The sequence below is a fragment of the Gobio gobio genome, assembly GCF_949357685.1.
Source record: "Gobio gobio genome assembly, chromosome: 23".
Classification (NCBI taxonomy): Eukaryota; Metazoa; Chordata; class Actinopteri; order Cypriniformes; family Gobionidae; genus Gobio; species Gobio gobio.
Window position 1 is genome coordinate 40,579,223 of NC_137119.1, and position 19,284 is coordinate 40,598,506.

General features: G+C 37.9%; 1 protein-coding gene across 5 annotated transcripts in view; it reads right to left on the minus strand.

Moving 5' to 3' along the window:
- eps8l1b (EPS8 signaling adaptor L1b) overlaps positions 1-14,714 on the minus strand; it is a 23,212-nt gene extending 8,498 nt beyond the window's left edge. For 2 of the 5 annotated variants that reach the window (XM_079806346.1, XM_079806347.1), the window contains exons 1-12: positions 14,666-14,707; positions 13,772-13,824; positions 12,600-12,758; positions 9,476-9,607; positions 9,298-9,359; positions 8,256-8,362; positions 8,121-8,179; positions 5,883-6,012; positions 5,514-5,602; positions 4,042-4,116; positions 3,690-3,838; positions 3,473-3,611 (exon numbers count right to left, since the gene is read on the minus strand). In XM_079806346.1, the coding sequence (XP_079662472.1) occupies positions 3,473-3,611; positions 3,690-3,838; positions 4,042-4,116; positions 5,514-5,602; positions 5,883-6,012; positions 8,121-8,179; positions 8,256-8,362; positions 9,298-9,359; positions 9,476-9,607; positions 12,600-12,758; positions 13,772-13,801 (1,131 nt within the window). In that variant the 5' untranslated portion in view covers positions 13,802-13,824; positions 14,666-14,707. Of the gene's footprint in view, positions 1-3,472; positions 3,612-3,689; positions 3,839-4,041; positions 4,117-5,513; positions 5,603-5,882; positions 6,013-8,120; positions 8,180-8,255; positions 8,363-9,297; positions 9,360-9,475; positions 9,608-12,599; positions 12,759-13,304; positions 13,475-13,771; positions 13,834-14,665 lie in introns of those variants that run through there. The other 3 variants (XM_079806348.1, XM_079806350.1, XM_079806349.1) reach the window with 3 other exon arrangements.
- Positions 14,715-19,284: the final 4,570 nt, after the last annotated feature.

The following is a 19,284-nucleotide window of genomic DNA, read 5'->3' on the forward strand; positions in this document are numbered from 1 at the left end:
GGTCAAGTCTGTTCTGGTCAAGTCTGTTCATGTTCCTGTTCAGGTCAAGTCTGTTCCTGTTCTGGTCAAGTCTGTTCATGTTCCTGTTCAGGTCAAGTCTGTTCTGGTCAAGTCTGTTCATGTTCCTGTTCAGGTCAAGTCTGTTCCTGTTCTGGTCAAGTCTGTTCATGTTCCTGTTCAGGTCAAGTCTGTTCTGGTCAAGTCTGTTCAGGTCAAGTCTGTTCATGTTCCTGTTCTGGTCAAGTCTGTTCTGGTCAAGTCTGTTCATGTTCCTGTTCTGGTCAAGTCTGTTCTGGTCAAGTCTGTTCTGGTCAAGTCTGTTCAGGTCAAGTCAGTTCAGGTCAAGTCTGTTCTGGTCAAGTCTGTTCATGTTCCTGTTCTGGTCAAGTCTGTTCAGGTCAAGTCTGTTCAGGTCAAATCTGTTCATGTTCCTGTTCTGGTCAAGTTTGTTCTGGTCAAGTCTGTTCAGGTCAAGTCTCTTCATTTTCCTGTTCTGGTCAAGTCTATTCTGGTCAAGTCTGTTCAGATCAAGTCAGTTCAGGTCAAGTCTGTTCATGTTCCTGTTCTGGTCAAGTCAGTTCAGGTCAAGTCTGTTCTGGTCAAGTCTGTTCATGTTCCTGTTCTGGTCAAGTCTGTTCAGGTCAAGTCTCTTCATTTTCCTGTTCTGGTCAAGTCTGTTCTGGTCAAGTCTCTTCATTTTCCTGTTCTGGTCAAGTCTGTTCTGGTCAAGTCTGTTCAGATCAAGTCAGTTCAGGTCAAGTCTGTTCATGTTCCTGTTCTGGTCAAGTCAGTTCAGGTCAAGTCTGTTCTGGTCAAGTCTGTTCATGTTCCTGTTCTGGTCAAGTCTGTTCAGGTCAAGTCTCTTCATTTTCCTGTTCTGGTCAAGTCTGTTCATATTCCTGTTCTGGTCAAGTCTGTTCAGGTCAAGTCTGTTCTGGTCAAGTCTGTTCTGGTCAAGTCTGTTCATGTTCCTGTTCTGGTCAAGTCAGTTCAGGTCAAGTCTGTTCTGGTCAAGTCTGTTCATGTTCCTGTTCTGGTCAAGTCTGTTCAGGTCAAGTCTCTTCATTTTCCTGTTCTGGTCAAGTCTGTTCATTTTCCTGTTCTGGTCAAGTCTGTTCTGGTCAAGTCTGTTCTGGTCAAGTCTGTTCAGGTCAAGTCTGTTCTGGTCAAGACTGTTGATGTTCCTGTTCTGGTCAAGTCAGTTCAGGTCAAGTCTGTTCTGGTCAAGTCTGTTCTGGTCAAGTCTGTTCATGTTCCTGTTCTGGTCAAGTCTGTTCATGTCAAGTCTGTTCAGGTCAAATCTGTTCATGTTCCTGTTCTGGTCAAGTTTGTTCTGGTCAAGTCTGTTCAGGTCAAGTCTCTTCATTTTCCTGTTCTGGTCAAGTCTGTTCATATTCCTGTTCTGGTCAAGTCTGTTCTGGTCAAGTCTGTTCAGATCAAGTCAGTTCAGGTCAAGTCTGTTCTGGTCAAGTCTGTTCATGTTCCTGTTCTGGTCAAGTCTGTTCAGGTCAAATCTGTTCAGGTCAAGTCTGTTCATGTTCCTGTTCTGGTCAAGTCTGTTCTGGTCAAGTCTGTTCATGTTCCTGTTCTGGTCAAGTCTGTTCAGATCAAGTCTGTTCAGGTCAAGTCTGTTCATGTTCCTGTTCAGGTCAAGTCTGTTCTGGTCAAGTCTGTTCATGTTCCTGTTCTGGTCAAGTCTGTTCAGATCAAGTCAGGTCTGTTCTGGTCAAGTCTGTTCATGTTCCTGTTCTGGTCAAGTCAGTTCAGGTCAAGTCTGTTCATGTTCCTGTTCTGGTCAAGTCTGTTCTGGTCAAGTCTGTTCAGGTCAAGTCTGTTCTGGTCAAGTCTGTTCTGGTCAAGTCTGTTCATGTTCCTGTTCTGGTCAAGTCTGTTCAGGTCAAATCTGTTCTGGTCAAGTCTGTTCTGGTCAAGTCTGTTCATGTTCCTGTTCTGGTCAAGTCTGTTCTGGTCAAGTCTGTTCATGTTCCTGTTCTGGTCAAGTCTGTTCATATTCCTGTTCTGGTCAAGTCTGTTCAGGTCAAATCTGTTCTGGTCAAGTCTGTTCATGTTCCTGTTCTGGTCAAGTCTGTTCAGGTCAAATCTGTTCTGGTCAAGTCTGTTCATGTTCCTGTTCTGGTCAAGTCTGTTCTGGTCAAGTCTGTTCATGTTCCTGTTCTGATCAAGTCTGTTCATGTTCCTGTTCTGGTCAAGTCAAGTCTGTTCAGGTCAAGTCTGTTCTGGTCAAGTCTGTTCATGTTCCTGTTCTGGTCAAGTCTGTTCAGGTCAAATCTGTTCAGGTCAAGTCTGTTCAGGGTCAAGTCTGTTCTGGTCAAGTCTGTTCAGGTCAAATCTGTTCAGGTCAAGTCTGTTCAGGGTCAAGTCTGTTCTGGTCAGGTCTATTCAGGTCAAATCTGTTCTGGTCAAGTCTGTTGAGGTCAAATCTGTTCTGGTCAAGTCTGTTCAGGTCAAATCTGTTCTGGTCAAGTCTGTCCGTGTTCCTGTTCAGGTCAAGTCTGTTCAGGGTCAAGTCTGTTCTGGTCAAGTCTGTCTGTGTTCCTGTTCAGGTCAAGTCTGTTCTGGGTCAAGTCTGTTCTGGTCAGGTCTGTTCATGTTCCTGTTCAGGTCAAGTCTGTTCAGGGTCAAGTCTGTTCTGGTCAGGTCTGTTCATGTTCCTGTTCAGGTCAAGTCTGTTCAGGGTCAAGTCTGTTCTGGTCAGGTCTGTTCAGGTCAAGTCTGTTCAGGTCAAGTCTGTTCAGGGTCAAGTCTGTTCTGGTCAGGTCTGTTCATGTTCCTGTTCTGGTCAGGTCTGTTCAGGTCAAGTCTGTCCGTGTTCCTGTTCAGGTCAAGTCTGTCCGTGTTCCTGTTCAGGTCAAGTCTGTTCAGGGTCAAGTCTGTTAAGGTCAAGTCTGTTTGGGTCAAGTCTGTTCGGGTCAAGTCTGTTCAGGTCAAATCCTGGTATGTTCTGTTCAACTGTAAATAAACTGCACTTGAGTTCTCATCAAGCTTGCCTACAGTGGATTCCCTTCATGACAGAGACTAAATCAACCAATGACAACTTGACACAAGAGACTAGGGAAGCACATGACATGATCACATGAGGGCACAATGGAATCACATGACAAACCAGGAAACATGAACACGAAACAAAAACAAGACACTAGACATTACCATTCAACAATTTGGTTGTTTTTTTTAAATAATTAAATTATTTTATTCAGGAAGGATGCATTAAATTGATCATATTAGAATGATTTCTGAAGGATCATGTGATACTGAAGACTTCGAGTAATGATGCTGAAAATTCAGCTTTTGATCACATGAACAAATTATATTTTAAAACATTCACATAGAAAACGGTTATTTTAAATTGTAATAATATTTCACCTTTTTACTGTATTTCTGATCAATAGAATACAGCCTTGGTGAGCAGAAGAGACCTTTTGTACATTATTAGACCATATGCCTACATTACCTCTACTTTTGAGAGCTCTGCGTCCTGTTTGTGTTCTGACTCCACAGGATCGAGCCAGCCGGCCACATCTGACCCCGGAGGCTTCCAGCCGTCGTGAAACACGAGTGTGTACGGCGCCACAGGGCTCCGCTGAGCAGACCTACATGAAGTCAACCAGCCATCAGCATCTGCTCATATTAAAGGGACAGATCTCTACAAAACAAATGTAAATTCATACTTTTGTTGTGTCCAGTTAGGCCCTAAAGAGATCCATAACTCGTTCTCCTGTGCCGTCAGGCTGTTCTTTAGCAGAGCCACGGCCCCTTGCGTCATAGCCGGGCTGGACACGGACGCAGCGAAACCAGGACCTCCTGTTGCCCTCACGATCTACAAACACACACAAATGAAGGTGAATTATTCTTTACTGCGTCCATTCTCCACACAATAGCGTACAAACCCTTGAAACAATACAGCGCAACAAAGGCCTTTAAAAGCTCTGCTGTTTGCTCAAGAGAAACATGTGCAAACATATATAAGTGCACACACACACACACACACACACACACACACACACACTCAGCCTGCCTCACCATGTCGAGCGGTTTGAAGACGTGATGCACGAGCTCCTCGGAGGTCGGATTGGAGATGGAAGATTTTAATCGTGCCTGTAAAACAAACAGTGCGCTTATGGAAACTTCATACGAGGGAGCTCTAGAAATTTTGATATAAATTAATAGTATTATTAACTAAAATAATTGTTTAGTAATCATTTTAATATATTCATGGCAATATTAATAAATATATAATACAATAATGTTAATTATAACATTAGCAATTTTAATAATGTTAATATAAAATAGTAAAAATAAAATAACAAATAATAATGTAAATTATTACATTAGTAAATTAAGAATTAAGCTCTTGAAAATGAAATAAATGAATAGTATTATTTTTAACAAAAGTAATTATGTATTTATAAATGTAATATTAATAATACATTAATAACAAGATTAATAACCATGTAATATAATGTTGTTACATTAACAATTTTAATAATAAAATAATAAATATTATAATGTAAATTATGAGTGAATTAAGCTCTTGAAAATTAAATCAATGAATCATATTATTATTAACAATAATAATTATTTATTAATACTTTTAATATTAATAATAAATTAATAACCATATAATAGTATTATTAATAACAATAATTATTATTTATAATATTAATAGCAATAAATAACTATATAATATGATGTTGGTAAGTATTACATTAACAATTTTAATAAAATAATAAAATCAAAATAATAAGTAATAATGTAAATTATTACATTAGTAAATTAAGAATTAAGCTCTTGAAAATTAAATAAATTAATAGTAACAATAATAATTGTTTATTAATAATGTTAATATTAATTACATATTAATAACCATATTATATAATGTTGTTACATTAACAATTTTAATAAAAATAATACATATTATAATGTAAATTATGAGTGAATTAAGCTCTTGAAAATTATATAAATTAATAGTATTATTAATAACAATAATAATCATTTATAATATTAATAGCAATAAACAATATATATAACATGATGTTGGTAACAATTTTAATAGAGTAAATATAAAATAGTTCATATAAAATAAAAATAAATAATGCAAATTATTATATTAGTACATTATTAAGAATTAAGCTCTTGAAAATAATTATATATATATATATATATTATATATTTATAATTTTATGCTTTTTATATAAGAAATCAATAATAATAATAAATCCTATTTATAATACATATTTAAAAGTAAAAAGAAGTTTAGAGATATAAGTAACATTTTCTTGGAAATTAAACATACTAAATATAATATTTAATATTATATTAAATTATACATTATTATTATTATTATTATGCATAATAAAAGTAATAAATATTAAATAAATATACAATTAATAAATTATCCATTAAATCATCATTAAAATATATAATAAATTATTGAGTTTATACAGCAAAACATGTGAACGTATTATTTAATCCTGACATGAATTCAGACTCACCAACAGGCTGAAGATGTATTTGAACTTCTGAAACGCGTCAAGAAACTCTATCTCAGGAGGCGGTTTGGCTTTAGCCGTGAGAAGATCCTCTATAAAACAGAAACACACAACAAACTCTCAGAAACACTGATCATGTGTGCTGTTATCAAAATACAATGAAACATTTCCAGGTGTATTATGTTCTTGGATTTGTTAAGGACGATGCAGGTCTAGAGTATGTCAGTGTTCAGTACACATGAAGAGTGAATTCTGCTGACGGACATAACACAATGATAACAAACCTGCATCTACTGATAAGAGGATGCTCTTGTGTTTTGGGGGATCATTCACAGTATTATGATAAGCATTCAGGTTTAGGTTTTCTCATACCATCTGCACTTTTCTTCTGACTTTTCTTCTTCTTTTTGCTCCTCTGGTCGAGGATAATCTGAGCCTCTGCTGACTGCTGCAGCTTTCCGATGAACACTTCGATATCGTCAAAACAATGATTAAGCACATCCTAGAAGTAGAGAGAGACGGCGGTCAGTAATAAGAAAGACATGCAGACATGTCTGATTTGGTTCTTCTCGATCTGTGAAGCTGTTGCTAATGTAAACAGTGATATCAGTGTGGCGCTGTTGGTCATGCTAATGGTCAAACTGAAGGTCGACTAGCGCGTCTGAGGTCAACGGGCAGCTCCACTGAACACTGCATGCTAAGTCAGTCATACTTTGGGGACAAAATGGCGGAAAAATGTCCCTGATAGTTAAATACAAAAACCAAAACAACCTGCAAATGTCTTCTAAGTTAAACATGATTAATACAGTAAAGTAAATAATATAAATGTGTGTGTGTGTGTGTGTGTGTGTGTGTGTGTGTGTGTGTGTGTGTGTGTGTGTGTGTGTGTGTGTGTGTGTGTGTGTGTGTGTGTGTGTGTGTGTGTGTGTGTGTGTGTGTGTGTGTGTGTGTGTGTGTGTGTGTGTGTGTGTGTGTTTTTGTGATATATGAGGGCAAATTTGTATAATGACACAGGTATTACACTGGTATTACGGCGTAAACATGAAATATGAGGACATTTCATATGTGCATGGGTGATGGGTGTGATGGGTAGGTTTAGGGGTAGGGGTAGTGTGTGTGTGTGTGTGTGTGTGTGTGTGTGTGTGTGTGTGTGTGTCTGTGTGGGCATGTTTTTGTGAAATATCAGGACACAAATGTGTATAATGACATAGGCATTACAAAAAGAGGGTGAAATATGAGGACGTTCCCCATGTCCTCACTTTTCAAAATGCTTATAAATCATACAGAACAAGGTTTTTTTCACAGAAAGTGAACTGCACAGTCTCCTGTGAGGGCTAGGTTTAGGGGCAGGGGCAGTGTGTGTGTGTGTGTGTGTGTGTGTGTGATGGGTAGGTTTAGGGGCAGGGGCAGTGTAAGGGGATAGAAAATACGGTTTGTACGGTACAAAAACCATTACGCCTATGGAATGTCCCCACATTTCACAAAAAAAACCCCTGTGTGTGTGTGAGTGTGTGTGTGTGTGTGTGTGTGTGTGTGTGTGTAGGTAGGTTTAAGGGTAGTGTAGGGGGATAGAATGTACAGTTTGTACAGTATAAAAACCATTATGTCTATGGAATGTCCTCACTTAGATAGCAAAACAAACCTGTGTGTGTGTGTATTTTTATATATACGCTTTTTATATAAGAAATCTATAATAATAATAATATAAAATTATATTTATAAGGACTTTAGATTTACCTAAGTAACATTTTCTGGGAAATTAAACACTAAATATATAATATTTTTAAATGTATTAAATGATAAATTATTATTATGCATAGTAAAAAGAATAAATATAAACAAATATACAATTAATAATATGTGTGTGTGTATATATATATATATATGTATATATAATTTAACAGTTTGGGGTAAGATTTAAAAAAAAAAAAAATACTTTAATTCAGCAAGGATGCATTAAAGTGACAATAATGACATTTATGTAACAAAAGATTTATATTTCAAATAAATGCTGTTCTTTTTATCTTTCTGTTTATCAAAGAATCCCAAAATTATGTTTCACTTTTGAACAAAATATAATGCAACACAATTGTTTTTAACATTGATAATAATCATACGTTTCAAATTAGCATATTAGAATGATTTCATCGTTACAATGACCCATTTTAAAATATATTCAAATAGAAAACTTTTTTTTTAATAAATTGTAATAACATTTCACGGTAACACTTTACTTTACAGTGTCCTTGTTACATATGTTACAGGTACTTACCATAGTAATAACAGAAAATGATGCAAAATGACATGCAACTAACCCTCAACCAAACCTAAACCCTATATTAAGTACATGTAGCTAATTAATATTACTCAGTACTTAAATATTGTTGTTTTACTGGAGAATCTAATAAGTGTGCGTGTGTGTGTTCATACTAAACAATATTTTATTAAAAATTTAAAAATGCAGAAAGCGTTGTGTGATGGGTAGGTTTAGGGGTAATGTGTGTGTGAGTGTGTGTGTGTGATGGGTAGGTTTAGGGGTAATGTGTGTGTGTGTGTGTGTGTGTGTGTGTGTGTGTGTGTGTGTGTGTGTATTTGTTTATATATACTCACTACATCCATCTGAGCCTTTAGGAATGACTTATCAGGTTGACCGTTTGCCACTCCATTAGCTAGAAATAAGAAAGAGTGTGTTAATCTGTGTCTGTTTATAATGAAAGTATAGATAGCATTGATTCACACACACACCTCTGATGCCCGGGTAGGGTGGAGGCGGGTTGGATGAGGGTGGGTTTGGGGCTTGGGTGTACGGAGGGCTCGGGATGCTTGAAATATCCATACTGGACTGAGAGAACCTAAAACAAACACATTTACATGACAACACACCCTCTATACAGAATGAAAGTGCACGTTGTAGTTTAGCGGAAAATGTGCAGTGTTTCGGTCGCTATTGAAGTGCGTCACGGTGCTTTAATCCAAATGTGATTTAATTTCTGCCACACAATGATAATGAGTCACAGACAAACACATCAAACATCTTTTGAGTTTTGAAAATAACGCCCATACACACACACACACACACACACACACACACACACACACACACACACACACACACACACACACACACACACAATGATCTTCTAAATAAAAGGCATTATCTTTTTTTCATATAAAGACTTTTTTTTATATTAAGACTATTTTGTATTGAGTTCATTTACTAAGCTATGAAAATGAGTTAGTCAAATTAAGTAGAGCCTTAGCCTTCTGTTGTTTTATCCGACTTACATTGATTAAACAGAAACCCAAACGCTAAAAGAAAACCTTCTGCATGTTTTCAAATAAAGGACATCCCTCACTTTTACAGACAATTCTGTGCACAAAGTCTAAGTTAACCCACACACACTCATTCACAAATAATCCTAGAAAATATGTTTGGCATTCAGTTTGACATTGACATGGCTCGAGGTTAGTCTCCCACTGACACACACACACACACACAGTCTCATTCTCTGAAGCTGATAAGCGCACGCAGAGCAGATGAAGATAACACACTGTACCTGACTGCAGTCCTGGCTGTAAGTGTTTAGTCCTAAAGAACAGCCGAGGTCGAATGAATCTTTATTTCCCTTGGAAACTCTGTCTCTCTGCCTCCCTCCCTGTACTCTCAGTCACGCCTTCGCAAGTTATGTAGAAACTGGTTAAACCGGTTTACCTGCTCGATAACAGGTTCTTTTCTCTCTATCTGGGTAGTGAAATTACAACATCACCCGACGGTTCAGATCCGTACCTGCTTGCTCTTATAGTGTAATGCGACACAGCTCGCTTGATGTCATCTCTTATGTGCTCTGCCTGAAATGTGCAAACAGGTAGACAGTGATGTCATCAGAGAGGCGGAGCTCTGCTTGGAGAAACACAACGGCATCACCTGAGTCAAGGATTGATTGATGCAATGAAGCTCGTCTCACTTTGACAGATGCACAGCTGAAGAAATGCACGCTCGGCCTCTTCTGGGTGCAGCTCTGACAAACCAGCAGGAGAAGAGCGGGATTTACGCAGTCGCAGCGGAGGAGAGACGGCACGGCAAACTCCTCCAGTTCCTCATCAATGGTCAGTCATGGAACAATCGACACATTCATCATTAGTTGCAACTGGATCTACATGCATCAAATCAGAGTCTGTTTAATGTGCAACGCTCCACAAATATACACTGATCTTTGGGCACTTGAGTGACACTCGAGTGTCTGTGTGTGTGCGTCTTCAATGCTTCATTTTGAAATCTCAGTCTTTTAATCAGCTGGTGGATTTGCAAGGACATTTACATTTACACATTTGGCAGAGACGGCTTGCATCACATTGCATTCAAGTTGATACATATTCTCCCGGTTTCACAGCCTTAAGCCTAGTTCCAGACTCAAATGCATGTTTGAGATGTTCTAACTTGCACTGTCATATCTTAAAATATGCACACCAGATGCACACCAGTAAGGTTTATAAACGCTACTTAAAAGTCCTAGATGAAATGAGGCCTAATCCTGGATTAATCTAAGCCTTGAAATCGGAAACCAGGCAATTATCTGTTGCATATGATAAATGCACGCACAATAAAGCTCTAAAGACTTTTGGACCATGCTAGTTTCTTTCTTTGCTTGCTTTTTGCCATCAGTTTTAATGGTAGTTCATCAGACTTTTCAGTGTTTGAGTCGTTTGTGTGTTACCCTGATCCTGGGTCAGACGTAACAACCCAATGTTTGAGTCGTTTTTGTGTTACCCTGATTCTGGGTCAGACGTAACAACCCAATGTTTGGGTAGTTTTTGTGTTACCCTGATTCTGGGTCAGACGTAACAACCCAATGTTTGGGTAGTTTTTGTGTTACCCAGATCCTGGGTCAGACGTAACGACCCAGTGTTTGAGTAGTTTTTGTGTTACCCTGATCCTGGGTCAGATGTAACAACCCAGTGTTTGGGTAGTTTTTGTGTTACCCTGATCCTGGGTCAGACGTAACAACCCAATGTTTGAGTCGTTTTTGTGTTACCCTGATTCTGGGTCAGACGTAACAACCCAATGTTTGGGTAGTTTTTGTGTTACCCAGATCCTGGGTCAGACGTAACGACCCAGTGTTTGAGTAGTTTTTGTGTTACCCTGATCCTGGGTCAGATGTAACAACCCAGTGTTTGGGTAGTTTTTGTGTAACCCAGATCCTGGGTCAGACGTAACGACCCAGTGTTTGAGTAGTTTTTGTGTTACCCTGATCCTGGGTCAGTCTTAACAACCCAGTGTTTGAGTAGTTTTTGTGTTACCCTGATCCTGGGTCAGACGTAACAACCCAATGTTTGAGTCGTTTTTGTGTTACCCTGATTCTGGGTCAGACGTAACAACCCAATGTTTGGGTAGTTTTTGTGTTACCCAGATCCTGGGTCAGACGTAACGACCCAGTGTTTGAGTAGTTTTTGTGTTACCCTGATCCTGGGTCAGATGTAACAACCCAGTGTTTGGGTAGTTTTTGTGTAACCCAGATCCTGGGTCAGACGTAACGACCCAGTGTTTGGGTAGTTTTTGTGTTACCCAGATCCTGGGTCAGACGTAACGACCCAGTGTTTGAGTAGTTTTTGTGTTACCCTGATCCTGGGTCAGATGTAACAACCCAGTGTTTGGGTAGTTTTTGTGTAACCCAGATCCTGGGTCAGACGTAACGACCCAGTGTTTGGGTAGTTTTTGTGTTACCCAGATCCTGGGTCAGACGTAACGACCCAGTGTTTGGGTAGTTTTTGTGTAACTCAGATCCTGGGTCAGACGTAACAACCCAATGTTTGGGTAGTTTTTGTGTAACCCAGATCCTGGGTCAGACGTAACGACCCAGTGTTTGGGTAGTTTTTGTGTTACCCTGATCCTGGGTCAGACGTAACAACCCAGTGTTTGGGTAGTTTTTGTGTTACTCAGATCCTGGGTCAGTCGTAACAACCCAGTGTTTGAGTAGTTTTTGTGTTACTCAGATCCTGGGTCAGACGTAACAACCCAGTGTTTGGGTAGTTTTTGTGTTACCCAGATCCTGGGTCAGACGTAACAACCCAGTGTTTGGGTAGTTTTTGTGTTACTCAGATCCTGGGTCAGACGTAACAACCCAGTGTTTGGGTAGTTTTTGTGTAACTCAGATCCTGGGTCAGACGTAACAACCCAGTGTTTGGGTAGTTTTTGTGTTACTCAGATCCTGGGTCAGACGTAACAACCCAGTGTTTGGGTAGTTTTTGTGTAACCCAGATCCTGGGTCAGACGTAACAACCCAGTGTTTGAGTAGTTTTTGTGTTACTCAGATCCTGGGTCAGACGTAACAACCCAGTGTTTGGGTAGTTTTTGTGTTACTCAGATCCTGGGTCAGACGTAACAACCCAGTGTTTGGGTAGTTTTTGTGTAACTCAGATCCTGGGTCAGACGTAACAACCCAGTGTTTGGGTAGTTTTTGTGTTACCCAGATCCTGGGTCAGACGTAACAACCCAGTGTTTGGGTAGTTTTTGTGTTACCCAGATCCTGGGTCAGTCGTAACAACCCAGTTTTTGGGTAGTTTTTGTGTTACCCAGATCCTGGGTCAGACGTAACAACCCAGTGTTTGAGTAGTTTTTGTGTTACCCAGATCCTGGGTCAGTCGTAACAACCCAGTGTTTGAGTAGTTTTTGTGTTACTCAGATCCTGGGTCAGACGTAAGAACCCAGTGTTTGAGTAGTTTTTGTGTTACTCAGATCCTGGGTCAGTCGTAACAACCCAGTGTTTGAGTAGTTTTTGTGTTACCCAGATCCTGGGTCAGTCGTAACAACCCAGTGTTTGAGTAGTTTTTGTGTTACTCAGATCCTGGGTCAGACGTAAGAACCCAGTGTTTGAGTAGTTTTTGTGTTACCCAGATCCTGGGTCAGACGTAACAACCCAGTTTTGGGTAGTTTTTGTGTTACTCAGATCCTGGGTCAGTCGTAACAACCCAGTGTTTGAGTAGTTTTTGTGTTACTCAGATCCTGGGTCAGTCGTAACAACCCAGTGTTTGAGTAGTTTTTGTGTTACCCTGATCCTGGGTCAGTTGCTCTGTTCAGTGTTGCGTTCTTACCTGGTCGTGTCTGTCTCTCAGGATGACTCTGTTGGTCTGGACCTCTAGCATCACCTCGGCACTGGACATCCGATAAGAGTCAACAAGAAGTTCAATCCGTGAAAGAGCCTCTTCAACAGTATCCACACCCTCATCTCCCAGAGAGAAACTCACCAGCCGCTGGATTAAAAATAGAGCAAAAATCACTGATATCAGGCTGTAAAAAAGATAAACATAAAACATGGCAACGCACACACACTTATCAGCAGCACGCATGAATCACCTCTTCAACTGCCTTTTCTACACCTTTTCTAGTTATTTAATTGCTTTGATTATATAGAATTAACTTTAGCTGATAATTGACATTTCTGGAACTCTCAACATTTCATTATGGACATTCACTGTTTGGATTTGTTTTGCATTTATGCAAAAAAAATCCAAACAGTGTTTTAAAGTCAACCTGAAACAGCAGACATTTTACTTCTGTAATATGATGCATTTCTGACTGAAACTGGATATTCAATGAGGAAGAAAATGAAGTGAAAGTGGATGTGATTGAATTTTTGCATTTATAAAGAGTCGATTCTGATTTCATGATGACTTTAAATACCAACTATACACACCCTGTTTCCCCTACAAAAACATAAAGCACTGATTGTCCATACGCCCAATTGAGAGAATCAACTCCAGATGCATGTAAAAACAACCTCCCAAACTACAACTCACCTTCAAGAGATTTCAACAACCGTGGAAAAAGTCTTGCATCGACATGTTCGTTCCTATTAGGTAGTGCATATTTGTATTGTTTTTTTTTTGTTGCATGTCTTTAGCCACTCTCTGAAGTGGATGTTTGCCATCTGTTCATCTCATTTCATCGATCTGGATTAGAGCAACTACTACATGACACATGAATTACTTCTAAATGTTTCATTTTTACTGCTAATATTTGTTAAATCAGCTTTAATGTTGGCAATATATATTTAAAATGTATGCTGTAAAATATGATCAAATAAAGGAATTATCATGCAAGCCAGTGGTTGTGTCTATTATTTAAAAACTTTTTAGAGGATTTAATTTAATCTATAGACATGAATTCACGTATGAAGTAACATGTGTTGGGTTCATTTAACCCAGTGTTTGTTAGAGTGTAATAATGCACGGGCAAACATTACTCAACCCTTGATGATACTTACTGTAAGCAAGTATTGCGATATCACCCCCATCAAGACCACTGCCTGTCACACACCTGTGGAAACTCAAACAGATCAAACATGTGCATTTGTGACACGGCGTTCAAGTGTGTGTGTGACTGATGACATTTCAATGCGTAACAGCTTCAGAATGTGTCATTATTACACCTTCCCTGTCCTTCTCCTCCTGTCCGACCTGTCTGACGGCCTGCAGGCGTTTACACACACTGTAAGTGCCGACCTTCACTTTTACATTGATGCACAGAGAGCTTCATAATGAGGAATTAATGAAATACAATGAGCTAAATAAGCATCTCTTTAAGTATTGAGACAGATAAAAAAATAAACAGACAGAAACTCTGACTCATTTAAGGAACAGTTCAGGCAAAAATTAATATGCTGTCATCATTTACTCACCCTCATGTTATTCCAAACCCATGTGACTTTCACGGGACACAGAATGAGATTTAAGATTAGGATGTTCATCAACAGTTCAAGCTGCTCTTTTAACAGAAAGCACCTTGAGAATCAATGTCCAATGACAGCTTTATGTGATTAAAAGCCCAAGTTGAATATTGTATTTGCTAAAAAATGTCGCCCTCCACCAATTGCGGATGTTCATATTCAAACTAAATACATAAAGACTAGTGAATATATATGCAGCATGAACATTTTTCACAGCATCTCCTTTTTGAAATTCCTAGGAAGGAAGTCATAAAGATTTGGAAAGGAAATGATGGCAGAATTTTCATATTTAAATGAACAGTTCCCAATAGGCAAAAGAGACACACACATGAGTGTTTCTATTGAAGAATGTCACAAACAAAACATAATTTCCTCCATTTGTAATAACCTTTAAATAAATATAATACAGGAAAATGTATAAAATTAACTCACCTCATAGACTGCTGACTCCTGGACGGTTGTCTTCTGTCGAGTATATGTCAAAACTAGATGTATTTTGATAGTGTTTCTGTTAACCGCCCAGACATTCCTCTCACCGATATCACAGGAGAGATAATGGTAATCTGAGATGGAAAAAATGTCTTCGGTGAGTGATCTTACTGGCCTGTCTTTATTTCTAAACTTATATTCATTATTATTGGCTCATTTAGTCTTATTCTACCAGTGTTGGGGGCATTACAAGTAACGCAAGTTACATAATCGGATTACTTTTTTGTCATGTAACTAGTAATGTAACGCATTATTTTTAAATTTACAGCCAAATATCTGTTACTTTTTCAAATAAGGAACACAAGTTATGTGTGCTGTGTAAACATGATGACCTTCGATGATCCAATTCAATCATATGAATAAGCAAAAATGACTTATAATACGTTTAATTTTAGTTTTTTCATTGCTGAAGTAAAGCCACAGTCACACTAGAACTTTGAGCAAGCGAAATGTCGTCGGACGCGGCAAAGGTCGTGATATGACGTCACGATATGAAGCGTTTTTTTTTAAAAAACATATAACAAATAGTAAAACACTTAAAGTGTAAAAAAATATATAGTCTACTCAACTTTACTGCAAAAATATTATTTTAATTCAGTCAAGCGGTCACACCGTGACATACAGATCTATTGGTCATCTTCACGTGATGCGAATTCGCAGCTCAGAGTGAACTAAACTTTAAACTTGGGAACGCAGCGAGACTTTTCGCATGAGCTTGCTTTTGTGGTCTAACCCTAGCCTGACAAGCCAGACCCACATCAAGATGTTGGGTCTGGGAACTCACCATTGGCAGGGCTCAATCCAAGGGGCGGGACAAACGCTTGTCTTTCAAATTCCCTCTGCACGCAATTGGATAGCGCTTCAACCAACCAGAGAGCAGCGTGAAATGGAGCTAGTTGATGGATTAAACTTTCGCTGTATCCTGTCGGCAAAACCCTGAACACATCTTCTTTTCTTAAGAATGACTTCAGTGCCGTTCTTTGTTCGTTTCTCAAAGAAAAGCCCACCGACTCTACACACGCTGTGATTGGCCTGACCAGAGTTTGGTTTTTCCAGCTCGCAAGCCAACGGAGAGTTGCTAGACTACACTCGCGGCAAATTAGATTTGCTGCCGCTAGGGTGCGTCTAGATTTCTAGGCTAGTCTAACCATAGACCGTAAAAAAATATGGACGACACAACTTCATTCTCTTCCACTGAAGAAAAGTGAAGCTGCTGGAGGACATCTTGCACATATTTGGGACCTGAGTCTGCGCAGTAGAGAGAAGGAAGTAGAGCCGTGATATCAAAACCCCGCCCACACTCCCGCAGATACAGAACAATTCATTATGTCAGTGTGAAATTAACAGTCGTGGAAATGTAGAAATTAAAGCTAAAGCTCCAATATCCTCACGAAAATCCCCCAATAAGTCCTCAGTGCCTTCACACAGAGAAGCTGTCAATCACAGCTGTCAAACATGACGTCACATCCCCTTTTATAGCATCAAATAACTAGGGCTGTCAAAAGGTTAATCCAAAATAAAAGTTTGTGTTTACATAATATATGTGTGTGTACTCTGTTAATTATTATGTATATATAAATACACACACATTCATGTATATATTTAAGAAATATTTGCATGTATATACATTTATATAATCTATAATATATATATAAATATAAATGTTTTATATATAAAAATAATATTTTTTTCTTAAATATATACATGCTTGTGTGTGTATTTATATATAAATAATAATTAACAGAGTACACACACATATATTATGTAAACACAAACTTTTATTTTGGATGCGATTAATCGCGATTAATCTTTTGACAGCCCTACAAATAATGAACTAAAGCCAAACTTAATTAAAAAACGAACCCTTGAAATGAAATCTGCGTGATAAAAAAGTCCTGGCTCTTCCAAGCTTTATAATGGCAGTGAATTGTTGTCTCATTTATGAAGTCCATAAAAGTGCATCTATCCATCATATAACTGCTCCACACGTCTCCAAGGGGTTAATAAAGGCCTTCGGATGCCATATTTAAATATCCATATTTAAAACTTTACAAACTGTTATCTCTAACTTCCGCTGACTGTCGTATGACTGCATTTTTGTGATGGACAGATGCACTTTTATGGACTTCAAAACAGAAACAGCCACTCACTGCCATTATAAAGCTTTGAAGAGCCAGGACATTTGTTAATATAACTCTGATTGTGTTCATCTGAAAGAAGAATGCCATACACGCCTAGGATGACTTGAGGGTGAGTAAATCATAAATCATTAGAGTGTTGACATTTTTTTCTGCTAGAGCTGAAAGGTTTGTTTGAGCGGCGCCCTCTATTGTACAGGCGTGGGTTTGCCCAAAATATAAAAATGTTTGTTATTAAAAACAAACAAGCCAGCCAAGTCCAGGGGCCCGTTTCAATAAGGAGGTTCAACCCTGAACTCTGAGTTTTGGGTTTCAGAACAGCTGAATTGAGGTAGTTCAATCAACTCTGACTGACTCTGAGTTAAGCACATACACCCCAACTATGAAAAGCCATAATCTGATTCACCATGGCAACAGCACCCAACAAAAAGACGTTTGCATACTTCCGGGCCAATACATAAGTTTAATTCTTAATTAGTTTAAGTTTAATTTTCATGGTTTCCAAAAGGCAAAAAAAGAATGTGGCAGCAGCTAAAAATGAAAAATAAAAAAATATTTCAATCAGGTAAAGCTTTAAGCATAAAAGGTTCATGGGTGTAGGTTTAATAACTTTACAAACATTTGGCATATTAAATAAATATCATTCAGTGTCCAATGTGCAGCAGCTTTTCCAACATAATGCTCTTTTCACAGACTGTGATGACGTGTTTTAACGGTCATCACACATCAGTAAATCCTGCAAAGTTTTTTGTATTTTATTTTTTTTTATTTTTATATATGTATGTAAATTTATAACACTAATACTTTGTATTATATTACTTTTGCATCACATTTTTAAAAAGGTTACCGCTGCTGTGAGAGTGTTTCTAATACAGCGTCTATGGGAGTGATGGTAAAAAACAATATCTTTCTCTCTTTTCACTACCATGATCAATCTCTATTTTTTCACTCTTTTTGAAAGTTGTGAAATCATTATTGTGGAGTTTTTCTTTTGCTATTTGAGCAAATGGGAACACAAAAAATATATCTATTTTATGTATTCTTTCATTCACCGCTATAACTATGACGACTTCCACTCTGAGAAACCCGGAAATGTGAAAAGGGTCTGTGCTCTTTTCACAGATGAAATGTTCTCTCTCAACACTGACAGAAGAAGAGGAGATGGAGGAAGAATATTAACATCCAACAGGAAAAAGAATGGGGTATTTGTAGGAAATAAAGTTGACCAAAACAACTTTGTAAATAAATGTATTTAACAGCTGTGGTGGTGGTTATATATCTCATAATACCATCTGGCATTCTTCCATCCCATACAATAATCAGTTTTCAGATGGGAATATGAGTGTCATCAATGAGTCTAACCACTGGAAATCCTAAAGGAAACTCTAATTATGAGGGATACTTCTAGAGGTTAATCAAGTGAACGTCAGGATCCTGTATAAAAGAACATGCTATTGTTGACAGTGTCCTCATGATGAAATATGAGCAATGAATGAATGTTCCTGCACTGCACAGAATGCTTTTCTTTTTGTATTTTTGTCAAGTGGCAGATAATTTAAAGTGTTTTAAGTAAACTTCACTTACTTTAGAATTTATAATTTGTTGATATTTGTACTTGAAGTACAACAACAAAAACTCAGTAAGAAAAGCATTTGTGCCGTTTGAGTGAATGAATAAAATATTTAAACACCGCTGGTGCTTTAAAAAGGGGAGAAGACTGAAAGAAACTCTGGGTTTACCAAAGAAAACCTGCTCCTGACCTGGGGCCTGTACCATGATGGTAGTTTAACAAACTCAGGATTACAGGATTAGTTTCGAGTTGACAAAACCAAACCGATCTATTCAGGCTTTGTTGGTCCCATGATGCTGATCATCAGCTTTCTCTGTCAACTCAGGCTTTGATCCTGAGTTTAGCTGTGACATCAGTAGTGAACAGCCAATCACACGCTGTGGATCAATGAAACATCTACTTCTCGCGAGAGAAGCAGCGAAATTGATTTCTCTCTTCTGCAGAATATTACATGATTGAAAATATTAAAAATTTAAACAAATTTACACAAGAAGAAGAAAAGAGCTATCTATGAAAGTGGACAACTTAAAAAAAAATCTTACTAAGTCAGTGCAAGTAAAAGTTGTGAAGTTAGTTTAGTTGATAAATATAGAGAATTGAACATTTAAACTCACATGTAGTCATTTGTATAGCTTTATTTATTGATTTTAAAGCTTCTTTTTATGACCTTTATATAGGCTATTTATATTAATTTTAACTATGTGTCTATTAATGATTGATTAACTAAAATTATACATGTGCAATTGATTAAGGGTATAATAATTACCTAAATGATATCGAAGTCATTCAAAATTATTATTATAATAAATAAGCATTGTTAAAAGCCAGCGACGTCTTTAGTGCCTTTTAAGGGT